Source organism: Fusarium coffeatum, assembly GCF_003316985.1.
Source record: "Fusarium coffeatum strain FIESC_28 chromosome Unknown BRIP53273_contig_114, whole genome shotgun sequence".
Taxonomy (NCBI): domain Eukaryota; kingdom Fungi; phylum Ascomycota; class Sordariomycetes; order Hypocreales; family Nectriaceae; genus Fusarium; species Fusarium coffeatum.
This window is the reverse complement of record NW_022157907.1, coordinates 124,891-144,407: the sequence shown is the minus strand read 5'-3', so window position 1 is coordinate 144,407 and position 19,517 is coordinate 124,891. Positions and strand designations below refer to the sequence as shown.

The following is a 19,517-nucleotide window of genomic DNA, read 5'->3' as shown; positions in this document are numbered from 1 at the left end:
GAGGTTGTGCAGTGTTTTCTAGCCTTTTCACTCATGCAGTCCAGGTTCCGTTGGGTCTCTTGTCAATTGGACTATTTGTGCCAATTCGAGACAGATAAAGATCGTCAAGATGCCCTCAACAAACTACCACCCAATTTACAATCTAGCTACGAACGCATCTTGGAAAAGGTCAACAAACGTCCGCCGCAGATCAGAAAAATGGTTCAACTTTCTCTCCAATTCATTGCCTTTTTCCCCCATCGTCTGACCATCGACGAATTGTGCGACGCAGTATCTGTTTCAGAAACACTAGGGGAACATCTGGACTCCACTAATACAGTTCTTGAAACGAGTATTGCTCGGAGCTGCAGTAGTCTCATACGAAAATCAGCAGACAGAAAGTCTTTCGAATTAGCTCATTTCACTGTTTTGGAGTTTCTCCAAAGTCGACAAGTCTCAGAGCTTGCCTTTTTCATGCCAGTCCCATCCGAAAGTAGGTTCTTGATGGGATTACAATGTTTAAGGTTCTTACAGCTCGCCAACTTCAACAATCCAATTTCAGATCCTCTGGCACTACTTTCGAGGATTGAGGAAGCGATAGCTTGTTCGACGTTCTACGTTCATGCCGCGAACCACTGGACAACCCTCATTTCGGACCAGTTACATGAACCCCTGGCAGATAAAGCTGCCACGAGATTGTTCCAACGCCCTTGTAGACCATGTTTCCGTCTATGGATTGCGATGGTCGCAACGATGATCCGACGTGAAACTTCAGAACAAACGGAACTGAATAGCGTCAATCGTGAAAAGGAGGACTGGTTTATCATATACCTATCATTCGAAAACTCACTTGATCCTCTTTATGTTGCCTCTGCCTTCAACCTTGATGGGCTCTGTCCGACGCTTCTAGGTAAAGAATGGGACGTGAATAGCCTTTGCAATGGCCTCACAGCGTTGTCGGCTTCGGAGGTGTCTCTTTTTGGCTTATTTGGGCCTAACGTTGCGTCCCTAACACCGAGTTCAGCAATTTTCAGACTTGTGGTTCCGTCTCGAATACGACGTAATGCCACGGCAAAGTACCTTGTGGAAGCCGGCGCGACGCGTTCCGCCAGTACAGAGACCTATTTCACCAACATGATGCTCTTTGCCTGGCATCTTCAGGACTTCAGCACTATCATTGACTTTTTATCGAAAGGTGGGGTACCTACAGACACGGACTTGAAAAGCTTGGACAAATACTTCCATAAATGGCGCCGCACGTTTGTGGTTTCATCTCAATTGGAATCGGCCCTTTTGGAACTAAACAACCACTTACATGACATGGCACTACTCGAGACCTCGTGGGGATTCGAACTTGGAACTCTACTCTGGTCCACAGCTGTTTCTATGGGAATGTCATTTACCAACAACCCTGCCTTGACAGACACTAGGATCTCTCTTTCACTGGATGGGATCAAAACCCAGATGAAAGTGGCGGTGAAGAACGATGATGCCGAAGCACTTCGCAAATTTGTGAAAGATGGACGTGTCAGTATTCAGGATTGTTGGACTTCAGACAATACGAGTCCAACAACCCTGCTCCAAGACGCAGCATGGCAAAACGCAGGCAGATGCTTTGATCTTCTGCTAGGTCTGGGAAGTGATCCCTATGCCCTTAGCGAGAATGGCCAGAACGCCGTGTCACTAATGAATACCAAAGGGGATGGCAGTCTACTTGATACCGTTGTGCGGTATGGCATGGATGCGCTCAAACCGAATACCTATGGAGCAAATCTCTGGCATATGGTGGCAGTAAAACCCAGCAATCCACAGTTTTTCGACGCTCTCATTCGCACCAACCCTGAGGGAAGCTTGAAGGCGATGTTCTACATGACTGAATCCGGCATGACACCTCTGTGCATCGCTTTGAGGAGTTCAGATGCTAACAATGATTATGAATATGGTCAGCCTTTTCGGGTCAGGGAAGCTAAAGCCTTGAAATTCATCGAATACTGTAACGCTATTCCCCGATTTTGGGACGAACATGACTCGATCCTGAACATCGCCTTCGACTTTGGTTCGGTCAAAGTTATGGAAAAGCTGATAGATATCGGCGTCTGCCCCACCATTCCTGCCACATACAATCCATCTCCCTTGCATCACCTATCTCCCAAGGCATCGCCAACCTGGGTACACTTCCTCAAAAGCATGTTTCCAGGCGCCATAGTACAAAGATATCAGGATAGGCTACCATTGGAGATCTACCTGAGCACCGTGATCGAGAGAAAGATACCACTCAATCGGACGATAGCAACCATGCTCAGTTCTCACGAGATACTTTCCTCAAAAGACCAACATAGAATGATGCCGTGGCAATATATCTGCGAGTTTATCGGTTGTTGCATGAACCAAAACCAACTGGAGTATCATAAACAATTTGACTCTTTATGGGATTCACTTGTATCTCTGGGGGCTATGGAAGCCTTTGAACAGGATACCGGCCAGTGTGGTTTGGACGCTTGGATTCCGCAGATTTGTCACCTAGCGAAGTCCATGCATCGCCCGGTCAGTGACTTTATATCCGGCAGTACGCTGGACAGAGCTATCGAGTCGTCTTTGTACTGGAATCCTTCCGCTGTATACGTCACCAAATTTCTTCGGCAAGCATTGAATATATCAAGTCAAGATATTTTAAACACTCTCTTAATACATGGTGCGGACGTACACCAGCCTTTGGAAGGAGGCTTGACAACGATAGCTTGTGCTTGCGTCTTATGGCCAGTATTGCTAAAGTCTGTGGAAAGGGGTAAAGCTATCTATCTGGCTCTCTTTGAACACAGTCACAAGAGCAAGATTAATGACTTTTGCGGCCACATGAATCTCCTACATTATACTGCGGTTAAAGGAGCAGACGCGAATGAACAAGACGGGATTCGCTGGTTGGTAACTCAACTCATCAGTAGAGGGATTGACATTGAGGGGGTAGATGAAAATGCACCAGCTCATCTCCGCATTTCTCCATTATTACATCACGTGTCCGAGGGGTCATTTGCGGTAGCAGATATACTCCTTGAAATGGGCGCGAATGCAAGTATGAAAGTCAGCCACAGCTCGAAGACGGTTGTCCATGAGTGCGTACGTCTTGGAAATGTTCAGTTCCTGCGAAGGCTCGTGACATTGCATCGACAAAAGAAGCAGAATATTGATTGGGAAGCATATTCCGTCTATCCTATGAAGCTTCTGGGGCGCTTCCATAACATAGAAATGTCACCTCTCCACATGTCTTGCAGCAAGGGCAAAGATGGATGCTTCAAACTCCTCCTGAATGAAGTCACTGCTAGCATAGAGAAGAAAGCATCGAGGGGACTTACAGCATTACACTTCGCAGCAATGAGCGGAAATACGGCTATCATTGACGAACTTGTACGATTGGGGCATTCAGTCGTTGTATATACCGACACCGGTGATACACCGTTACATTTTGCAGCCGACAATGGACACCTCTTTACTGTCAAGTCTCTGGTCGATTTAGATGCCTTTGATACTTTGAATACCAGCGACTCTACCGCCAAGGCTCTGGCTGCGAGAAATGGCTATATGGAGATCGTGGGTGTGTTAGAAGAAGCATTCGGATCAACATTCTATGATAACATGGCTGGAACGATCACAACTCGAAAGGCGAAAGCCTTCCTCACTAGCTTGAGAGCCTCGATTTACAGCGGAAATATCAAGGGGTGTCAGAGTTTGTACCGGGAGGGCTGCCCACTTGATATAGGTTTACCTCTGGAAGAAGGCTATACTCCCCTGTTGTTGACCCTCAGTGAGAGAAAATTATATATCGCTACCTGGCTTCTTGATTGTGGAGTATCTGTTTTCAGAAGATCCTATTCCGCGTACCAACCTGGCTTTACTTCAGCAATAACAATCGCCTCTAGTCACGCGGACTTGGTACAGTTTCTTCCAACTCTACTTGACCATTACGTCAAACAAACCCCGGACTGGATCACGGATTGTTGGATCGCCATATGGGAAGCAATAATAAACGTGAATCGTCCGGGCCTCGAAGTCATCCTGTCATTTATGAAAGTCCACCTGGATAAGTCGATGTAGGTTACTATTGATTATTCATGAATTGCCTTTTGTGCTAATACCATAGCTTAGGTGTCCCTTAGACAGAGATACAGTCATCACTGGAGTAATCAACAACATTGATGGTGTTTTGCATCATGCAGTTAGGGGAAACGACATGGAAATTGTCAAGCTTCTCCTTCAGCATGGTGCGGATATCGATCGTCTCGATTCGAATGGCAGGTCTGTACTACTAGAAGCAAATACATCTGACATGGTAGCTCTCCTCTTGAGCTTTGGTATATCGCTAGGTCTGCTAGTCTCTGAGACTGCATACGATCTCGTGGATCTATGGCTCAACGCTTCCTCAAGGATTGTCGATCTTTTATTCACTACCATACTAAATGAAGGCTTACACCATGCTCTTCGAGTGTTGGAATGGTCATCCGATGCCACGTCGCCGATGCAGACTGTCATCAGTGGGCCGATCATCGGGATCGCTCTCCTTGGTTATGCTTCTGGAAAGAACATCCCACAGCAGAACTATATATCCTTGTTACTTGATCGCCAAGGGACTCAATATCTTCACAACTCAGGCTTCTTCCTTGAACATCGCCAGCCTTTCCCCTGGAATCTGATTGAGGCTACTGTCGTCGGGTACCTCACTTTCTTAAGAGAGAAGATTACTTCCGTTAACAAACTACTTGGTTCTGAGTCTTCAAAGCGCTGGTTGAATCTACACCCTACAAAAGGTTGGAGTCCTCTTTGCCGAGCTGCTTCTTTGAACTATACACATGCAATGGAGAATTGCTTGTTTCTTGGAGCTGATATTAACTTTGAGGGGAGCTCTCTCGGTTCAGCGCTGATGGTAGCATGTGCTTGTGGCCAGCTTTCTGCTGTGAAGCTCCTCGTGCGTAGGGGGGCAAACCCAGTTTATTATGGAAAGCATGGCTGGATTAGCGTCATGGACCTGATAAGATCGGAAGTGGTAAGGAAATGGCTGCTCGTTGGTCGTTTCACTGACCAGATGCGCCTTCAGTGGCACAGTGATACACCGATACAGGGACGGCAGGCAGCGACAGGACAATGGCGAGGACCCGTCCGGGTGAGAGTCAAGTTGAATGGCTTTGACGAGATACAGGAAGGAGAGTCGACTTTTGGCTATGCAATACGTCTAGCTGCCTATCGAAGGTCGATGTATGGTAGAATTCCAGACTACATTGAAAGCATAGTCTAGGCGGTCAATGAAACAGTGTTGGGTTTGAGAACGGATGTCAATATCAGGATGTTTTTGCTGAACCTCGTCTAGGAGTGCTAGTAGACTGTGGACGCTTACATTTCTATGGTGACCGAAAATTGAAAAAGCTTACTTACTCCTGTTCCAAGACGGTATAGTTTAGTTCTGTGTGAAGAAATTAACTATATATATATATTAGGGTAAGTGGTTATACACTCCTCTGTTACCCTCCCTGAAAGTATTATCAAACGGTTCATCCAAAGGGATGAACGCATCTTAGTAATGTAGGGCGGTCGATCATGCTAACCAAGACCAGAGATCGGCGCTTACGGGTGAGCTACCCTTAAATTGCCGCCCTAGGAATGCCAACCCGTCTTCTGCGACTGGTGGCCTATAAATATGTATCATGCTTCGCTATCTCGTCGAAGTCTTCAACAACTTTATATAACAATTTTCGAAAACTCTGTACCTCTTACCGAAAGCACCAGTCCTTAAATGACAAACTTTTATCATAAGCGATAAGACTCGGGTCATTGACGTTGTCGCCGTCGCCAATGCTGTCGTAAGTCACTGTTGATCCTCTCTTTTCAGCTTCCCAAAACTGTCTGACGACTTACCAGGTTCCTCTTTCCCAAGACTGGACCAATTTATAGAAAGACATTGGTAGCGACATGCGTTGGAACGAAGATGTGGAAGAGATGGGGAAAGATCGAGGCTTGGATGGAGATGTCCAGCTTTTCTTTGGCATGTGCTCCTATACGAGCGAGGCCCTGTTGTTGATACGGGTCGGCAGCAGCCAGTTCATCCTTTGAAATGCTCTCGACGATTCTATGTACCCTATACATGGGAACTTGACTTTTGAATAGATTGTAGCAGGTCTCGATGAGGGGGGGCCTCAATGCATTTGAACTTCAAGAAACCTCAGAGGAGGGTCTTTTGGAGAACATGGGTCAAAAAATGACCTGCTCTATATGTTCAATATAGTCATACCTGTATTCTACTACCGTATCAGCTTATGAAATTGAGTAAGCCTCGTGGGTCCAGAATTTCTTGATAAGACTTCGTAACTGGGCTAAATAGAAATTAAGATCTAACAGTAGCTAACCTGTGCATCTAAGCGGATAGCGCTCTCCGTTGGGATCCACAAGGCTTGCTCAATCTCATGAATTAATAAGGTACCTATGTCAGCCTCATGTACCAGTCTGACCATGCCATTTTAAGCTTGGACTTTAACATGTGACATCATCAGCCCGAGCCGCGTACATAACTGTACCTCGATCATCTCTACTTCAATCACATCCTCTACTTCCATAATTCATTCATCAAATTCTACTCCTCGACCCTCACACAGCGTATACATACGCCTTCCCTCCAAGATGAGTCAGTATACGACAATTTCCGACGGCGTAGTAGTGACCGATAACGGGGTATACTACAACCCTCCTCTTCTTACAAACCAATGTCGCTAACCAGGAAAATAAAGATCCCTCCTCCGATGAACTGGACCAATTCTTACGAAGACATGGGAGGGGACATGATTTGGGCCCCAGGTGGCCAGATCCAAGATGAGGTACGGAGTCGTGGCATTGATGGGGATATCAGGCCGCACTATGGAATGGCACCTTACACGGGAGAGGTACTCTACCTTTTCGAGGTTAGCAGTGGAAAGTTCTTCTTCTACAACGCTATTGATGGATCCATGCTGCAGGTCAATGATCCGAGTGATTTGAAGAGCATCGTGGATATCCTTGATGATGAGAACAAGGGTTTACCAGCCCTTAATATTGAGGAAGTTTAGCTACGAGATTGAAAGAATTTTAGGATATTTCCGATATGAATCATACAACTATTCCAGCGACTGCCATGCATCGTCATTCACGAAGGAGCGGGGGAATTAGCTTCGATAACTAAGTTTCTATGTATCTGTCCCAACCTCTTCTTCTCTTATCAGATTATGCAGGAAGATGTCATATGCTGAGTAGCAGTTGACCGGTGCTAGTCTCGATTAGTCTAAAGTTTGACGATGATGTCAAGCCACGGCACGGCACGTTCCCAACGACGGGCTGATATCAATCCTGCCCATGCTGGAGCTTTGACCTCTTCCTTCAGCTGAGATCGCGTTTCAGGAAGGGATCTGCTAGTATTCCTTGGTTGTCAATCATCAAAGCGGCCTATCAGAGCGGGGTTCTGAGACAGAGCACCCCAAATAGGAAATAGTATAGGGTATCGAACGGCATGTTGACAGCTGAATCAGTACGCACAGGCAACTCACCGGCGTTGCCATCTCCTGCGATGATGAGGATGCTATTACAGGTGTCAAATGGCGCAGAATGATACGGAAATCTTCGTGCTATAGATGTATTAGCTTAGGTTGAGTCCTCTCCAATAAAACTGCAGGTTCGGCTGATGACATGAGAATCGCGATAAACTTTTTGGTTCAGTCCATTGATGTTATCATCCCGCCAACCAGAAAATACAGCCAAGTGTCCTTTCGAAAGAAGTGACACAAATAGCAGTAAACATAAACACTGATAGCAAGCAGCGATTCCTAATAGATCTGGAAATCATTCAAGGTATGCTTGCCACTTTTCCAATCCTGAATAGCCTCTCCTGTCATCAACTCATATACATAACATTCACCGACAAGCCGGTACTGATCTCCAGGTGGTCGTAGAACGAAAGGCGTAGCTCCTCCGAACAAGACGCAGATAATGTCATCTTTCTCCAGGATCTTCGGTCCGAGTCCAATGTATGCCAGGTCTTTCGAGAAGAATAATCGCCGTTCGTGTGCAGCGTCAAGATGTAACGAGAATAGGTTTTCGTCGTTGGCTCTCTCTGTCTCGGCTGATATGATGTCCCTGATGTACGCACGCTCCGCATTAAAGGCATCTTTGAGCGCTGGATTTGTGGAACTCTCATTGCAGACGTCCAAAAGGTAGCGCCAGAAGTAAATTAAAGGCAGATCGCCAATTCGCTGGCTATCGCTGAGACTCCAATCAGCCGTCAGTGTGACCATAAAGGCGCGAGCTATCGCCTCGATGGTCTGGTATCTACTGCTAAGCCGTTCGCAGGCTTTTTTCCAGGCCTTCCAGACTGTAAGGTTGAATGAAGAGACCTCGTCTTGTTTCATGATGTCGCTTATTTCGTCAATATTATCGATTCGAAGCCCTTGTAGACCAAGAACATGATCGGGCAAGTAATTATCAATGACAACTTGATGACCTCCGGCAGCATCATTGGAAATTTCCATTAAGGAATGTCCGTTCTTACTATACGGGTCCCAAGAGAAATATGATATCCTAAACCATTCGGCGTTGGCACTGAAATCAATTACCCAAGATGGCAGGCTATTCCAATCAGGGGTATAGCGAATGAGTGTGAAAATTCGCAGGCTTTTAGTCGTAGATATGATATGCCGAGTAACATCACGAAAGATTGTTCCGACTGGCTTCTGGTAGTCTGCCCGTAAAGCTGGGGGCAGGCTCCCTTTGTCCCCAAATTCGTTCGTCAGGGCAAGAAGCGAGTACACTCTATCTCTTGGTTCCGACGCTTTTGACTGGATCGATTTATTCAGCAAGGTCATCAGGTCCCAGGGTAATCCGAACGTCAAGAGTTCATTGAAGAACTTGATAGACCGAAGAGCTGGAACGTTTGCTGGGGTGCGGCTCAGCGGGGTGAACTCATAAGAGATATCCAATACCCACAGCGTCGCCGAGACAAAGCTCCGCCATGACAGCTCCTCGGTCCCACACAATATGCGGGGTAGGTGTCTCGAGAGAGCGGTTTCTTGAATGACCCAGGATCTTATGAACCATGGTCGGCACAGGATATTATTAAGGGCATCCCAAGCGGTATCGTGAGCTGGGGGTAGCTTCAGACTTTCGTACTCGGCCCTCGTGTATCTACTGCGCTTCCGTATTCCGTCGGGGTTCATGTCTTCAGCATAAAAGATTGAAAGACGCTCAACAAGAGTAGGAACTGTTTCAATCTCTTCAACGTGGCTTCCTAACCAGATAATAGTTCCTTTACATGATGCATATATGTCTTTCATCATTCCGACTTGAACAGCACGCTCCAAGTCGTCTTCTTGATTAATACAAATCTGGTCAATCCATATCCATTCGGTATCACGGTTGATAGTCCCTAAACAGCCGATGGCTTCTTTAAGGTGCGGTGTAACCATCATAATATTACCGTTACACTGGATTGAGCTTGACCTTTCGAATTCGCCCCAACAATAACTGAGAGCGTTGTAGCAAGGTGAATCGCCGAGTTCGAAGGAGACCAGCTCATGGCTTTTATGTTCTGGTGTAATGGGAGAAAGGCGAAGGAGGCGAAACCAACTATTAGATAAAGGATGGAAAGCAGACATTCTTGGCGTAAATACTGATAAAGGGCAAAAGTATAGATTTTTGCTGGACCTAGATGAGACTGCTGTACTCGATGTCGAGATATGTTAAACGATTGAGGCAAATATTAACTGAGATGCTGTGCGTGAAGGTTCCACGGTAATCCTAGGCTGAATTTCAACTGCTTACTCAGCTTCTGTTAAGCTAAATACGGCAGGTATGATAAAAGGATGGGTGCAACAAGTGCAGATCACATGTTGACAGTCTGCGTTACAATCTGACATGGTTAGAGGCATGCTAGGGTCGCCTATGAAATAAAAGTGGAAAAGAGGCTTGAACAGCCTGAATGCCGAGGGCTGTCTCTAGCCTTGAGTCCACCTGTAATGCAAAGATGAGATATCCAGGTTGTGATTTTGAGTGGCGTTTGAATGGATACATACATCTCCTCATTAATATATAGCTATCATTTTACAGGTCTCATAACCAAGCCGCGTTTCAAAGAGGTATTATTGAATGCGGTCTTTAGATGCCTAAACGCTAGACGTGTAAGCTGCTGTAGGCTGACCAGGTCTTGGCACTTGATCAAGGCAGACAACAACGAATCAGTCTTTTGCTTTTCTCAACTTGGCGCTTACCATTTCAACCATTGTGAGTCTGCCTGCCATAAAGCCTTGACATCCTTTTCGATGATGGAAGTTGATGGGAGGCCTCATCTTTCTGAAACGGGTAAATGAAAGGCAGTGGCTGCATCATATGGCTTGTTATTGGATGCCAAGGTCGAGCGAATCGCCTATGAGCTTAATCTTGAGCCTGACAATCGTTTTGCACAGCCCCACGTATTTGCAGATGATCTGACCAGTGCTGTGGCCACATGGAAGCAAGCCTATATACAAAGCAACAAGGCTCTCGTTGACCAAGCGCAACTGTGCCATTTTCTATTTTTCAATCTACACTCCGGAGCCGAGCAAAATTCACAACAAGAAACAGTAACCAGCCGATCAAAAAATGGCCCGGGACGCGTCCGGTAGCATCGATGACAGCCAAGAGGCATCGAGTGACAGTGAGGCCGGTGTGCATTTCCCACCGGACAATTACACAGTCGGCTGGATATGTGCCCTGAAATGCGAGCTGAAAGCAGCACGCGCGATGCTGGATGAAGAACACCCAGCACTAATGGTTCAGTCAGAGCAGGACGGAAATAACTATCTTTTGGGACGTATTGGGCAGCACAATGTTGCAATTACCTCACTCCCTCAAGCTGGCACCAATCGTGCAGCCACTGCGGCCAAATCAATGCAAAACACCTTTCCAAATATCAGGTTCTGCCTAATGGTTGGCGTGGGAGGTGGTGTACCTGGCAAGGACTCTTCCTGGAACGATGTTCGGCTTGGCGACATTGTTGTGTCGGAGCCGACCGAGCAAGGTGGGGGAGTTATTCAATACGACATGGGCAGGCGGAAAGTTGATGGGTTTCATCGTTTGGGAACTCTCAACAAGCCGCCGGGTCTATTGCTATCAGCAATGAACACCCTGCACACGACTAAGAACCTGAGCAGAGCTATCTCAGATCTAGTCAATGACAAGTTTATCGATGAAGAGGATCCGGACGAAGAATGGACATATCCCAAGAGAGCAAGGGATGTTCTCTTCAACACCGATTATTATCAAACCACCAAGAGCAACGACCTTTTGGTCGCATGTGGTGCTGCATTATTACTCCCCGCCACTTACTTGCAGGTATGGCGTGGGGATACCGAGAACACACCGTGGGGTCTATCAATTCTTCTTTGGACCTGTTGTACCATGTCTTGTGCATGGATTGTCGGCATATGGTATCTCAGATCCAAGCCAGCACGTCGATCTTCCCGACCAACGAACATGCCAAAGATCCACTATGGTAACATCGGTTCTGGGAATTCCGTGGTCAAGAACGGCGTGGAGCGGGATGAACTCGCCAAGAGAGACAATGTTATATGTTTCGAAATGGAGGCCGCTGGTATCATGGACGATTTCCCATGCTTGGTTATACGCGGTATCAGCGATTATGCCGACTCATACAAGAGGTGGGACTGGCAACCGTATGCTTCTGCTGTGGCTGCAGCATACGGCAAGAAGCTACTTCTCACTATATCACCTATTGGAGTGAAGGAAATGAAATCCATGAGGCAGATAACGGAGGGTCAGTCAAACAATGTACATGGTTATTTAGAATATCAAGACTAACTTGTTCTCACTATCCTAGGAGTTCAAAGAATAGAAAAGCAAACCCAAGAGCTTGTTCGTAATCAGCAACTTCAAGAAGAAGAGAGATACTTAAACTGGCTGACCCCAATCGACCACGGCAGTAAGCATCGTGATGTTCTTCGCCAGAGACAAGCGGAAACGGGTCACTGGGTTCTTGAATCAGAGGAATTCCATGAGTGGCTATGTGCCACTAAGCCCGAAACCTTACTCTGTCCGGGGATACCTGGAGCGGGGAAAACATTCATAGCTGCAACCATCATCGATCACCTCCAGCAACAATTTCGAGACGATCCAGACATTGCTGTCATTTTTATCTACTTCGATTTTAATCGACAGTACGAGCAGACGGCTGACAACCTGATTGCAAGCTTGGTAAAGCAGTTAACTCGCCTACGACCTGGAGCCCTGTCACGTCTCTATCAAGATCACCAGAGAAACCAGACAAAACCCTCGTGGGAGGAAATTCTTAAGACTCTCCATACCGTGACTGCTTCGTACACAAAGGTATTTCTTGTCATCGATGCTGTCGATGAGTGCCAGAACAATGGTACGCGTAAACTGTTTCTCCAAGCCATATTTGATCTTCAAGCCCAGACAAGCACAAGCATTCTGGGAACCTCTAGGCATGATACAGAGATCCAGCAAAGGTTTCAAAACAGTACTGTATTAGAGATACATGCCGGAAATCACGATATCGAGCGATACATAGATGGCAACATGCACAAGTTGCCACAATTTGTGGAAAACAATCATGAGCTTTCCAGCAAGATCAAGACAGAGATTATTAATCGGGTAAACGGGATGTAAGTGTATTCATCCCCTGCAACCATATAGTAAGGTTAACAGCTGCAGGTTTCTACTTGCGGCACTTTATATGGACTTCCTAATTGGACAAATCTCAGAGAATGACATCATGGAGGTATTTTCTTTGTTACCAACTGGACGGCAAGCGTATGATGAAGCGTATGAGCGATGCATGGGGCGAATCGAGCGTCAGAATGGCAAGCGCAAAGACCTATTTAAAAGGCTTCTATCCTGGGTCACTTGTGCCGTGAGGCCAATGAAAGAGTCTGAACTCGAACATGCACTCGCAGTCAAGATCGGACAGTCCGGTCTTGATAAAGGTGATATTCCGCAGGAGATGGTGGAGGTTTGTGCTGGATTGGTCAGAATTGATCCTGAGAGCCGAGAGATTCGCCTGGTCCATTTTACCACCAAAGAATACTTTCAGAGAACACAGGAACGCTGGTTCCCAGACACACAGTACGTTATTACCATGACATGCATCACTTATTTGGCCTTTGATATCTTTCAGAGCGGAATATGTGAGAGAGTGCAAGAGATGGAAGCACGCATTCGATGCAACCCCTTCTACATCTATGTGGCACAGTACTGGGGCCGACACGCACGTCATGCATCCCAGATACAGGAAGAGGTGACAGTTGACTTTCTCACGAACTTGGCAAAAGCGGAGGCTTGCGCCCAGGCTATGGAATACAGCCTGTCGCCGCAGGAGTCTCGAAGTATGACCGGGCTGCATCTTGTAGCCGGCTTTGGATTAAATGATATCCTTGAGCTCCTGCTACGGGCTGGGTGCGACCCTACGATTAAAAACGGCATGGGTTCCACGCCGCTATCAATTGCTGCAAAAATGGGATGGGCTGACACCGTCAGGCGGTTTCTCATTATAAAGAACGTGGACATAAATGCAATCGACGTGTTTGGAGTTACCGCGTTGATTCATGCCGCAAAGCTTGGGCACCGTTCTGTCGTGAAGGAGCTTCTTCAACATTCGGCTATTAAGATCAATATTCGAGGCCCACATACAGGGTCGGCTTTATCGGTTGCCGCGGAGAAGGGCCACACACAGGTCGTGAACCTGTTGCTGAAGAAGAAAGAAATAAACGTCAATGATGAGGATGCAGATGGAAACACAGCATTGGACAAAGCGGCAAAAGCCGGGAAAGACGAAGTGGTGGAACAACTTCTCACAGCAGCGGACATCGATACAGACCACGCTGGCCGTGACGGGAGTACCGCTTTGATGCTCGCATCCATGCAAGTAAATGTGGCGATAATGAAACGTCTGTTGGAACATGGAGCAGACTGGGGAAAGCAAGGTCTCCGTGGCAGAACCGCTCTCCATCTCGCCGTCGATATAGGTTGCCTGGAGGGCGTCAAGCTGTTGGCAAGTAAGAAGTACAGAGTTAATCTGGATACTCAGAACAACTCCGGCTATACAGCACTACATGTTGCATCACAGGCAATAGACTGGCTTGGAGGGCCGCAGGAGGAGATCGCCGCGATACTCCTTGCCAATGGTGCCGATGCCGGTGCGAAGACACTTTCGGGGATGACCGTCAAGGATCTCACGGTGACAGATCTCCAGGAGTCGTTGACTAAATTGCAGAGAATTCAACAGGTGGATCCTAGATGTGAGGTAGATACTGTCAAGCTGCCGAAGCTTCACGCGCGGATCGTGAGTGTTCAAAGAGAAACATGGAACGTTCTTCTTAAACCACGGAGGCTTTCGAATTATACCATATTATTTTTCCCATCGGATACGCCTCTGCCCTCCTCGTAAGTAAAGCCTTGCTATATCAACTTACTCTTATAAGTACTGACTGTACAATTAGTGACATCTTTATGATTACGGAAACCAAGATCGCCAAGCACCTCGACACAGTTGAAAACTCAATTGTTCGACTGCGCGATATATTATATGATGTTTTATCGAAATGCCTCAAGTTTTATCTCAAGGATCTCGCAGACATCTCGGCAACTCATACAGGGACAGCCCTTCTGGAGTTTTATGTTAAAAAGTGGTTTTTGTTTGGTGTTTCTACTTATTCCCTCATACATTGGTACCGCCCCCTTGATCTTTGGGTACAAACGCAGCAACAAAGGAATGGAAATATTGCGAAGACTCACAGGCTATGCTTTAAACATTGGAGAAATGACTTTTTCCTTTTGGTGAGGGAGCGCCTTCTTGAAGCATGGCAGGAATTGCGACAGAATGGTAAGGCCCTCGATTTTATCAAGCAGGAGAGAATTAACAGTCGCGCATTGCCACAATATGCCCAGGACATGGCTCCTTCAAGTATTTATAAATTGTAAAAGTCTATCATGCAATTTGTTTATTTACAGAGTCAAGACCCAGTTCAAAAACCTCAAGCGAGCGCCGGTAGTAAATGCGCTGATCTGGCAGCTTCCGAGAAGTTTAACTTATTTAACACGTTTCTCTGTTTGTGCATTCAGAACAACATTACTTTAAGTAGCTCAACAACTATGAGGACATGATCAAATGCCGAAACCTTCAGGATGCAGATCATATCGGCCCGAGCACCATGAGACCGGGGCGGGTACACCCGGTTGGAGGTGTAGGGTAACGCATTTTTGAAGCTCGCGTCTGGGTCCATCAGCCCCTTGCAATTCATCGGTATACTGAAAATAAATAGAGTTTTCAAGAATGAGGCTGTGCACAGTGAAGCGTTACGAGTGCGATTGATGGCCTAGGGTAATATAGTGTTCAGTGTTGTCTTGATTTCAATGTGTTTGCAAAAAACCATAAGAACCTCTTTGGATACCCCAGTGGAAGCCGTTATTTTGTTCCGACGATTGAGACCACGCCCGGAAATTGGAAATCGCGTATTTCGTTAGTCTGTCGTGTTTGTACCCTGCAAGATCGTTAAACACTTTCAGCTGAGAGTGTCATCGCGATAAGGCAAAGATCAGCAATCGTCATTCCCACGTGCAAGCTGCCTCAGTGTATTCAACAACAGATGACCAATATCGGGAATACCATCTCGCAAAGTACAAGTTTAGCCGTCGGACTTTATTCCAGGTGCTAACTAATATCAGCAATCAGTATCCATCACCACCGCTCAATTGATATTTCTTCCTTTCTTCTTCCGGACATTCGTCTAAGCCCGTCGGGACTTCTCCTATTGAGGTGACGCTCAATGAGCCAAGACGAATCTAATTGGCCGACCCAACCGTTCTCAGCGACGGAAACCAGATCTCCCGCTTCCATCAAACGAGAAAAAGGGGATCGTGGAACGAGCACCGTTATCAGACCCACCTGACCTCGAACCCTGGCTTAGTTACCAGGAACAGCCGAACCAAACCGGGGGCTATAGGCCGGTACGATTCTCTTTCTCAGAACGGACACAGCTTGTACGGATAAGGCAAAGATATTTCCCGACGGAAATAATAACCCTCTCACCACATGTGGATGTTTTAGCGCTCAGGTGAAGTACAAGGATTTTATGCAACTTATTCTGGGTCGTGTTTACAAACAGCTTTCTTAAGCGCCGTGTTATTGCCAAGACTTTGTCAACTGCCTGATGAGTTGTGATAAGCATAGTTGCGTTGATAAAGCCAAGATGGATCATAGTTGTGTTGATAAGCCAAGATCTATATCAAACTGACTATAAAGTCTAAAGAATGGATAGACGACTTCGCCTAAAAACTCACCCGTGCTCTGAACCAGATGACAGCTGTAACCGTCATAGCTCCTGGATTCCTCTCAGGGCCTTCTCCACCATGGCACCATCACAGAGCAACGTGAACGGGAGCTATATCAGATAGCGTTAGTAATAAAACCACCCGCCCAGGGACCGTTCAAGTCGTATTGTCCCTGCTTGGCGTGGACCCGTCGGGTTAGTTAGTGTCAGGTACTCCTAGACGACTCCACAATACAGGGGAGTCGTATTATTTCCATCCATACAAACCGACGATTAAGATCAAGGGTGCTCTAAACATAGTAGATCGAACAAGGGTAGCAAAAATCCAATTGAGGCAGCCGCTCAGAAACATAAAACCCTTCTTTTCGTCCACTCTTTTTTTGTTGGTAGACAGGATCATTCCCTCCTTCTCTGTACTCGTTTCTTTGTTCGAGTAATTCCTTCGTTTATTTCTTTATTTGTTTCAATTCTAATATTCGTTCGTGATCGATCGCAGCGCGTACTTAATTACAATTAATTTTATTAATCCGACTCAACACCACTATCGTTATCTCAACAATAACCACACTATCGTTAACAACACCACACATTCGTTCAACAACACCAACAATCTCGATTAATCGCCATGGTTCAAATCAACACTGTGGCTCTAGGAGCCCTTTTACTTTCTCCCCTCACCTCCGCCGCTCTCACCAAGTGTCCCACCAAGGAAGCCACCTGGACCGCCCAATCCGGCGCCGACTACTCCATCTGCCGCAACACCGATTACAAGAACGGAGGAGGCTCTCTCAAGGTCGTCAAGGATGTCCGCAACACCAACGCCTGCGCCCAGATCTGCAACCAGGATCCTCGCTGTGTCAAGGCCGTCTACGACAAGAAGGGTCGCGTCTGCCATGTCAAGGATGAGGCTAACGCTGATCGCATGAACTGGGAGGCTGACAAGAACTTTGACGCTATTGTCCTCAAGAATGTTGATGAGGGCAAATTCATCTCTGTTTGCCCTACCGGCGGTCATCAGTACAAGTCTCGTAAGGGCAAGGGTAAGACTTTCGATGTGTGTCATCAGACAGACTTTGTTGGTGCTTCGGCCCGACAGATCAAGAATGTTGCTTCTCTGGCTGCCTGCGCCGATCAGTGCTCCAACATTGCGGCTTGCAAGAAGGCTGTCTACGACAACCAGGACAAGGTTTGCCACATCAAGGCTGCTGAGCCTGCCAATTCTCTCTTTTGGGTTCAGAGCAAGCGATACAGCGTCGTTAAGCTGCCCACCCCTGTCAAGCCTGCCACCCTCGGCCGATGGTCCGACATCATCCGCCTTCCTCTCATTCCTGTCGCTGCCTACGTCGTTCCCACATTCCCCCAGTCTCAAGAACTTCTTTTCTTCTCTTCTTGGGGCCCCGATGCTTTCGGTGGTGCCTCTGGTCGCACCCAGTTCGGTGCCATGAACCTTCCCACCGGAAACATTGCTCGTCGTGAGGTTGCTGATACTCACCACGACATGTTCTGCCCTGGTATGAGCCAGCTTGGCGATGGTCGTATTATCATCCAGGGTGGCTCTGACGCTGAGGCCGTCACCTTCTACAACCCCCGCGACAACTCTTTCACCCGTGGTCCCGATCTGCAGATGGCCCGTGGTTACCAATCATCCACCATCCTCTCCGACGGCCGTGTCTTCACTATCGGTGGTGCTTACTCTGGTCGTCGCGAGGGTAAGCCCGGTGAGGTCTTCGACCCCAAGACCAACAAGTGGACCCTCCTCACCGGCGCCGACGTGAAGCCCATGCTCACCAAGGATCACGAGGGTATCTGGCGTGAGGACAACCACGCCTGGCTGTTCGGCTGGAAGAAGGGCTCCGTCTTCCAAGCCGGTCCTTCCAAGACCCAGCACTGGTACAGCACCAAGCAGAAGGGCTCTGTCCGTCTGTCTGGTACCCGAGACAACATCGACGCGATGTGCGGTATCTTTGTCATGTACGATGCTGTTAACGGCAAGATTCTCTCCGCTGGTGGTGCTCCCGATTACACCAACGCCGACGCCAACAAGCACGCTCACATCACCACTCTCGGCGAGGCTTACAAGTCTGCCTCTGTCAAGCGTGTCGCTGATATGGCTTTCCCCCGTGGTTTCGGTAACGCTGTTGTCCTTCCTGACGGAACTGTCCTCGTTACTGGTGGCCAGCGCAAGTCCATGGTCTTCACCAACACCGACGGTATCCTGATCCCCGAGCTGTACAACCCTGCTACCAACAAGTGGACCCAGCTTGCTCCCCACGCTGTTCCCCGCAACTACCACTCCGTCTCCATCCTTCTCCCCGATGCCACCGTCTTCATCGGTGGTGGTGGTCTCTGCTACGTCAACAAGATCGGTGGCTCCACCGCTGGCTGCAACAAGGGCGCTGACCACGCCGACGGCGAGATCTTCCAGCCTCCTTACCTCTTCAAGAAGGACGGTTCTCTGGCTGACCGACCTCTCATCAATGGTCTTACCACCAAGGGTGTCAAGGCTGGTGCCACTCTCAAGTTCAAGGTTACCAACGCTACTGGCAAGATCACCATGTCTCTTGTCCGTATGGGTAGTGCTACCCACTCTGTCAACACTGATCAGCGACGTGTTCCTCTTACCAACTTCTCCAAGAAGGGTAACGATTATTCTGTTAAGCTGCCTAGCGACAACGGTATCCTTTTGCCTGGATTTTACTACCTCTTTGTTATGTCCAATGGAACCCCTAGCATGTCCAAGACTGTTCAGATCGTGCTATAATCTGACAGCTTAGTTGCGTACATAGACACCCAGACATAATACATTTACTATCAATTCTTAAATGCTGTTGACTTGCATCTGATGACTGTAGACCAATTATAACACTATTTTAATCAGCTGACCCTGTGCAAGTATCAGAGCATATTGATTGGTCGACTTACTTTATTTTTGTTCGAACCAATCATTCAACCTATAAAGATAGATTTACAATACGTCCCGGAAACAAAAGTGCAGTAACTGTTCTGCAGATGCAGCCAGAGGCTACTTCAACCAAAGGCTATAGCTATTTTCACTTGACTCTGGAAGTTCATTATAGCATCATTGCAGTATCTTTTATTCATGACTTTTATCGAAAGATCATTTATGAATAAAAAGTGTGCACCAATCAATGGCAGATGATGCCGGCCCGCCTCACTTTACAACCAACAGGCTAC

At 47.3% G+C, this 19,517-nt stretch overlaps 6 protein-coding genes across 6 annotated transcripts; 5 read left to right on the top strand and 1 right to left on the bottom strand.

The window, feature by feature from the left end:
* Positions 1–1,113: 1,113 nt before the first annotated feature.
* On the top strand, positions 1,114–2,318 carry FIESC28_05382 (uncharacterized protein; the record flags this gene model as incomplete). Its single annotated transcript, XM_031159529.1, has 2 exons — positions 1,114–2,148; positions 2,205–2,318. The coding sequence occupies 2 exons, from the start codon at positions 1,114–1,116 to the stop codon at positions 2,316–2,318; spliced, it is 1,149 nt and encodes a 382-aa protein (XP_031016412.1).
* Positions 2,319–3,348: 1,030 nt separating this feature from the next.
* Positions 3,349–5,263, top strand: FIESC28_05381 (uncharacterized protein; the record flags this gene model as incomplete). Its single annotated transcript, XM_031159528.1, has 2 exons — positions 3,349–3,704; positions 4,120–5,263. 2 exons carry the CDS (start codon positions 3,349–3,351, stop codon positions 5,261–5,263), a joined length of 1,500 nt encoding a protein of 499 aa, XP_031016411.1.
* Positions 5,264–6,785: 1,522 nt separating this feature from the next.
* On the top strand, positions 6,786–7,061 carry FIESC28_05380 (uncharacterized protein; the record flags this gene model as incomplete). The annotated part of the gene is made up of 1 exon (XM_031159527.1): positions 6,786–7,061. The coding sequence occupies one exon, from the start codon at positions 6,786–6,788 to the stop codon at positions 7,059–7,061; it is 276 nt and encodes a 91-aa protein (XP_031016410.1).
* A 750-nt stretch (positions 7,062–7,811) lies between these two features.
* On the bottom strand, positions 7,812–9,449 carry FIESC28_05379 (uncharacterized protein; the record flags this gene model as incomplete). The annotated part of the gene is made up of 1 exon (XM_031159526.1): positions 7,812–9,449. One exon carries the CDS (start codon positions 9,447–9,449, stop codon positions 7,812–7,814), a length of 1,638 nt encoding a protein of 545 aa, XP_031016409.1.
* Positions 9,450–10,617: 1,168 nt separating this feature from the next.
* Positions 10,618–14,973, top strand: FIESC28_05378 (uncharacterized protein; the record flags this gene model as incomplete). The annotated part of the gene is made up of 4 exons (XM_031159525.1): positions 10,618–11,791; positions 11,855–12,659; positions 12,709–14,436; positions 14,493–14,973. The coding sequence occupies 4 exons, from the start codon at positions 10,618–10,620 to the stop codon at positions 14,971–14,973; spliced, it is 4,188 nt and encodes a 1,395-aa protein (XP_031016408.1).
* Positions 14,974–16,947: 1,974 nt separating this feature from the next.
* FIESC28_05377 (uncharacterized protein) lies at positions 16,948–19,083 on the top strand (the record flags this gene model as incomplete). The annotated part of the gene is made up of 1 exon (XM_031159524.1): positions 16,948–19,083. The coding sequence occupies one exon, from the start codon at positions 16,948–16,950 to the stop codon at positions 19,081–19,083; it is 2,136 nt and encodes a 711-aa protein (XP_031016407.1).
* Between the last annotated feature and the right edge of the window lie 434 nt (positions 19,084–19,517).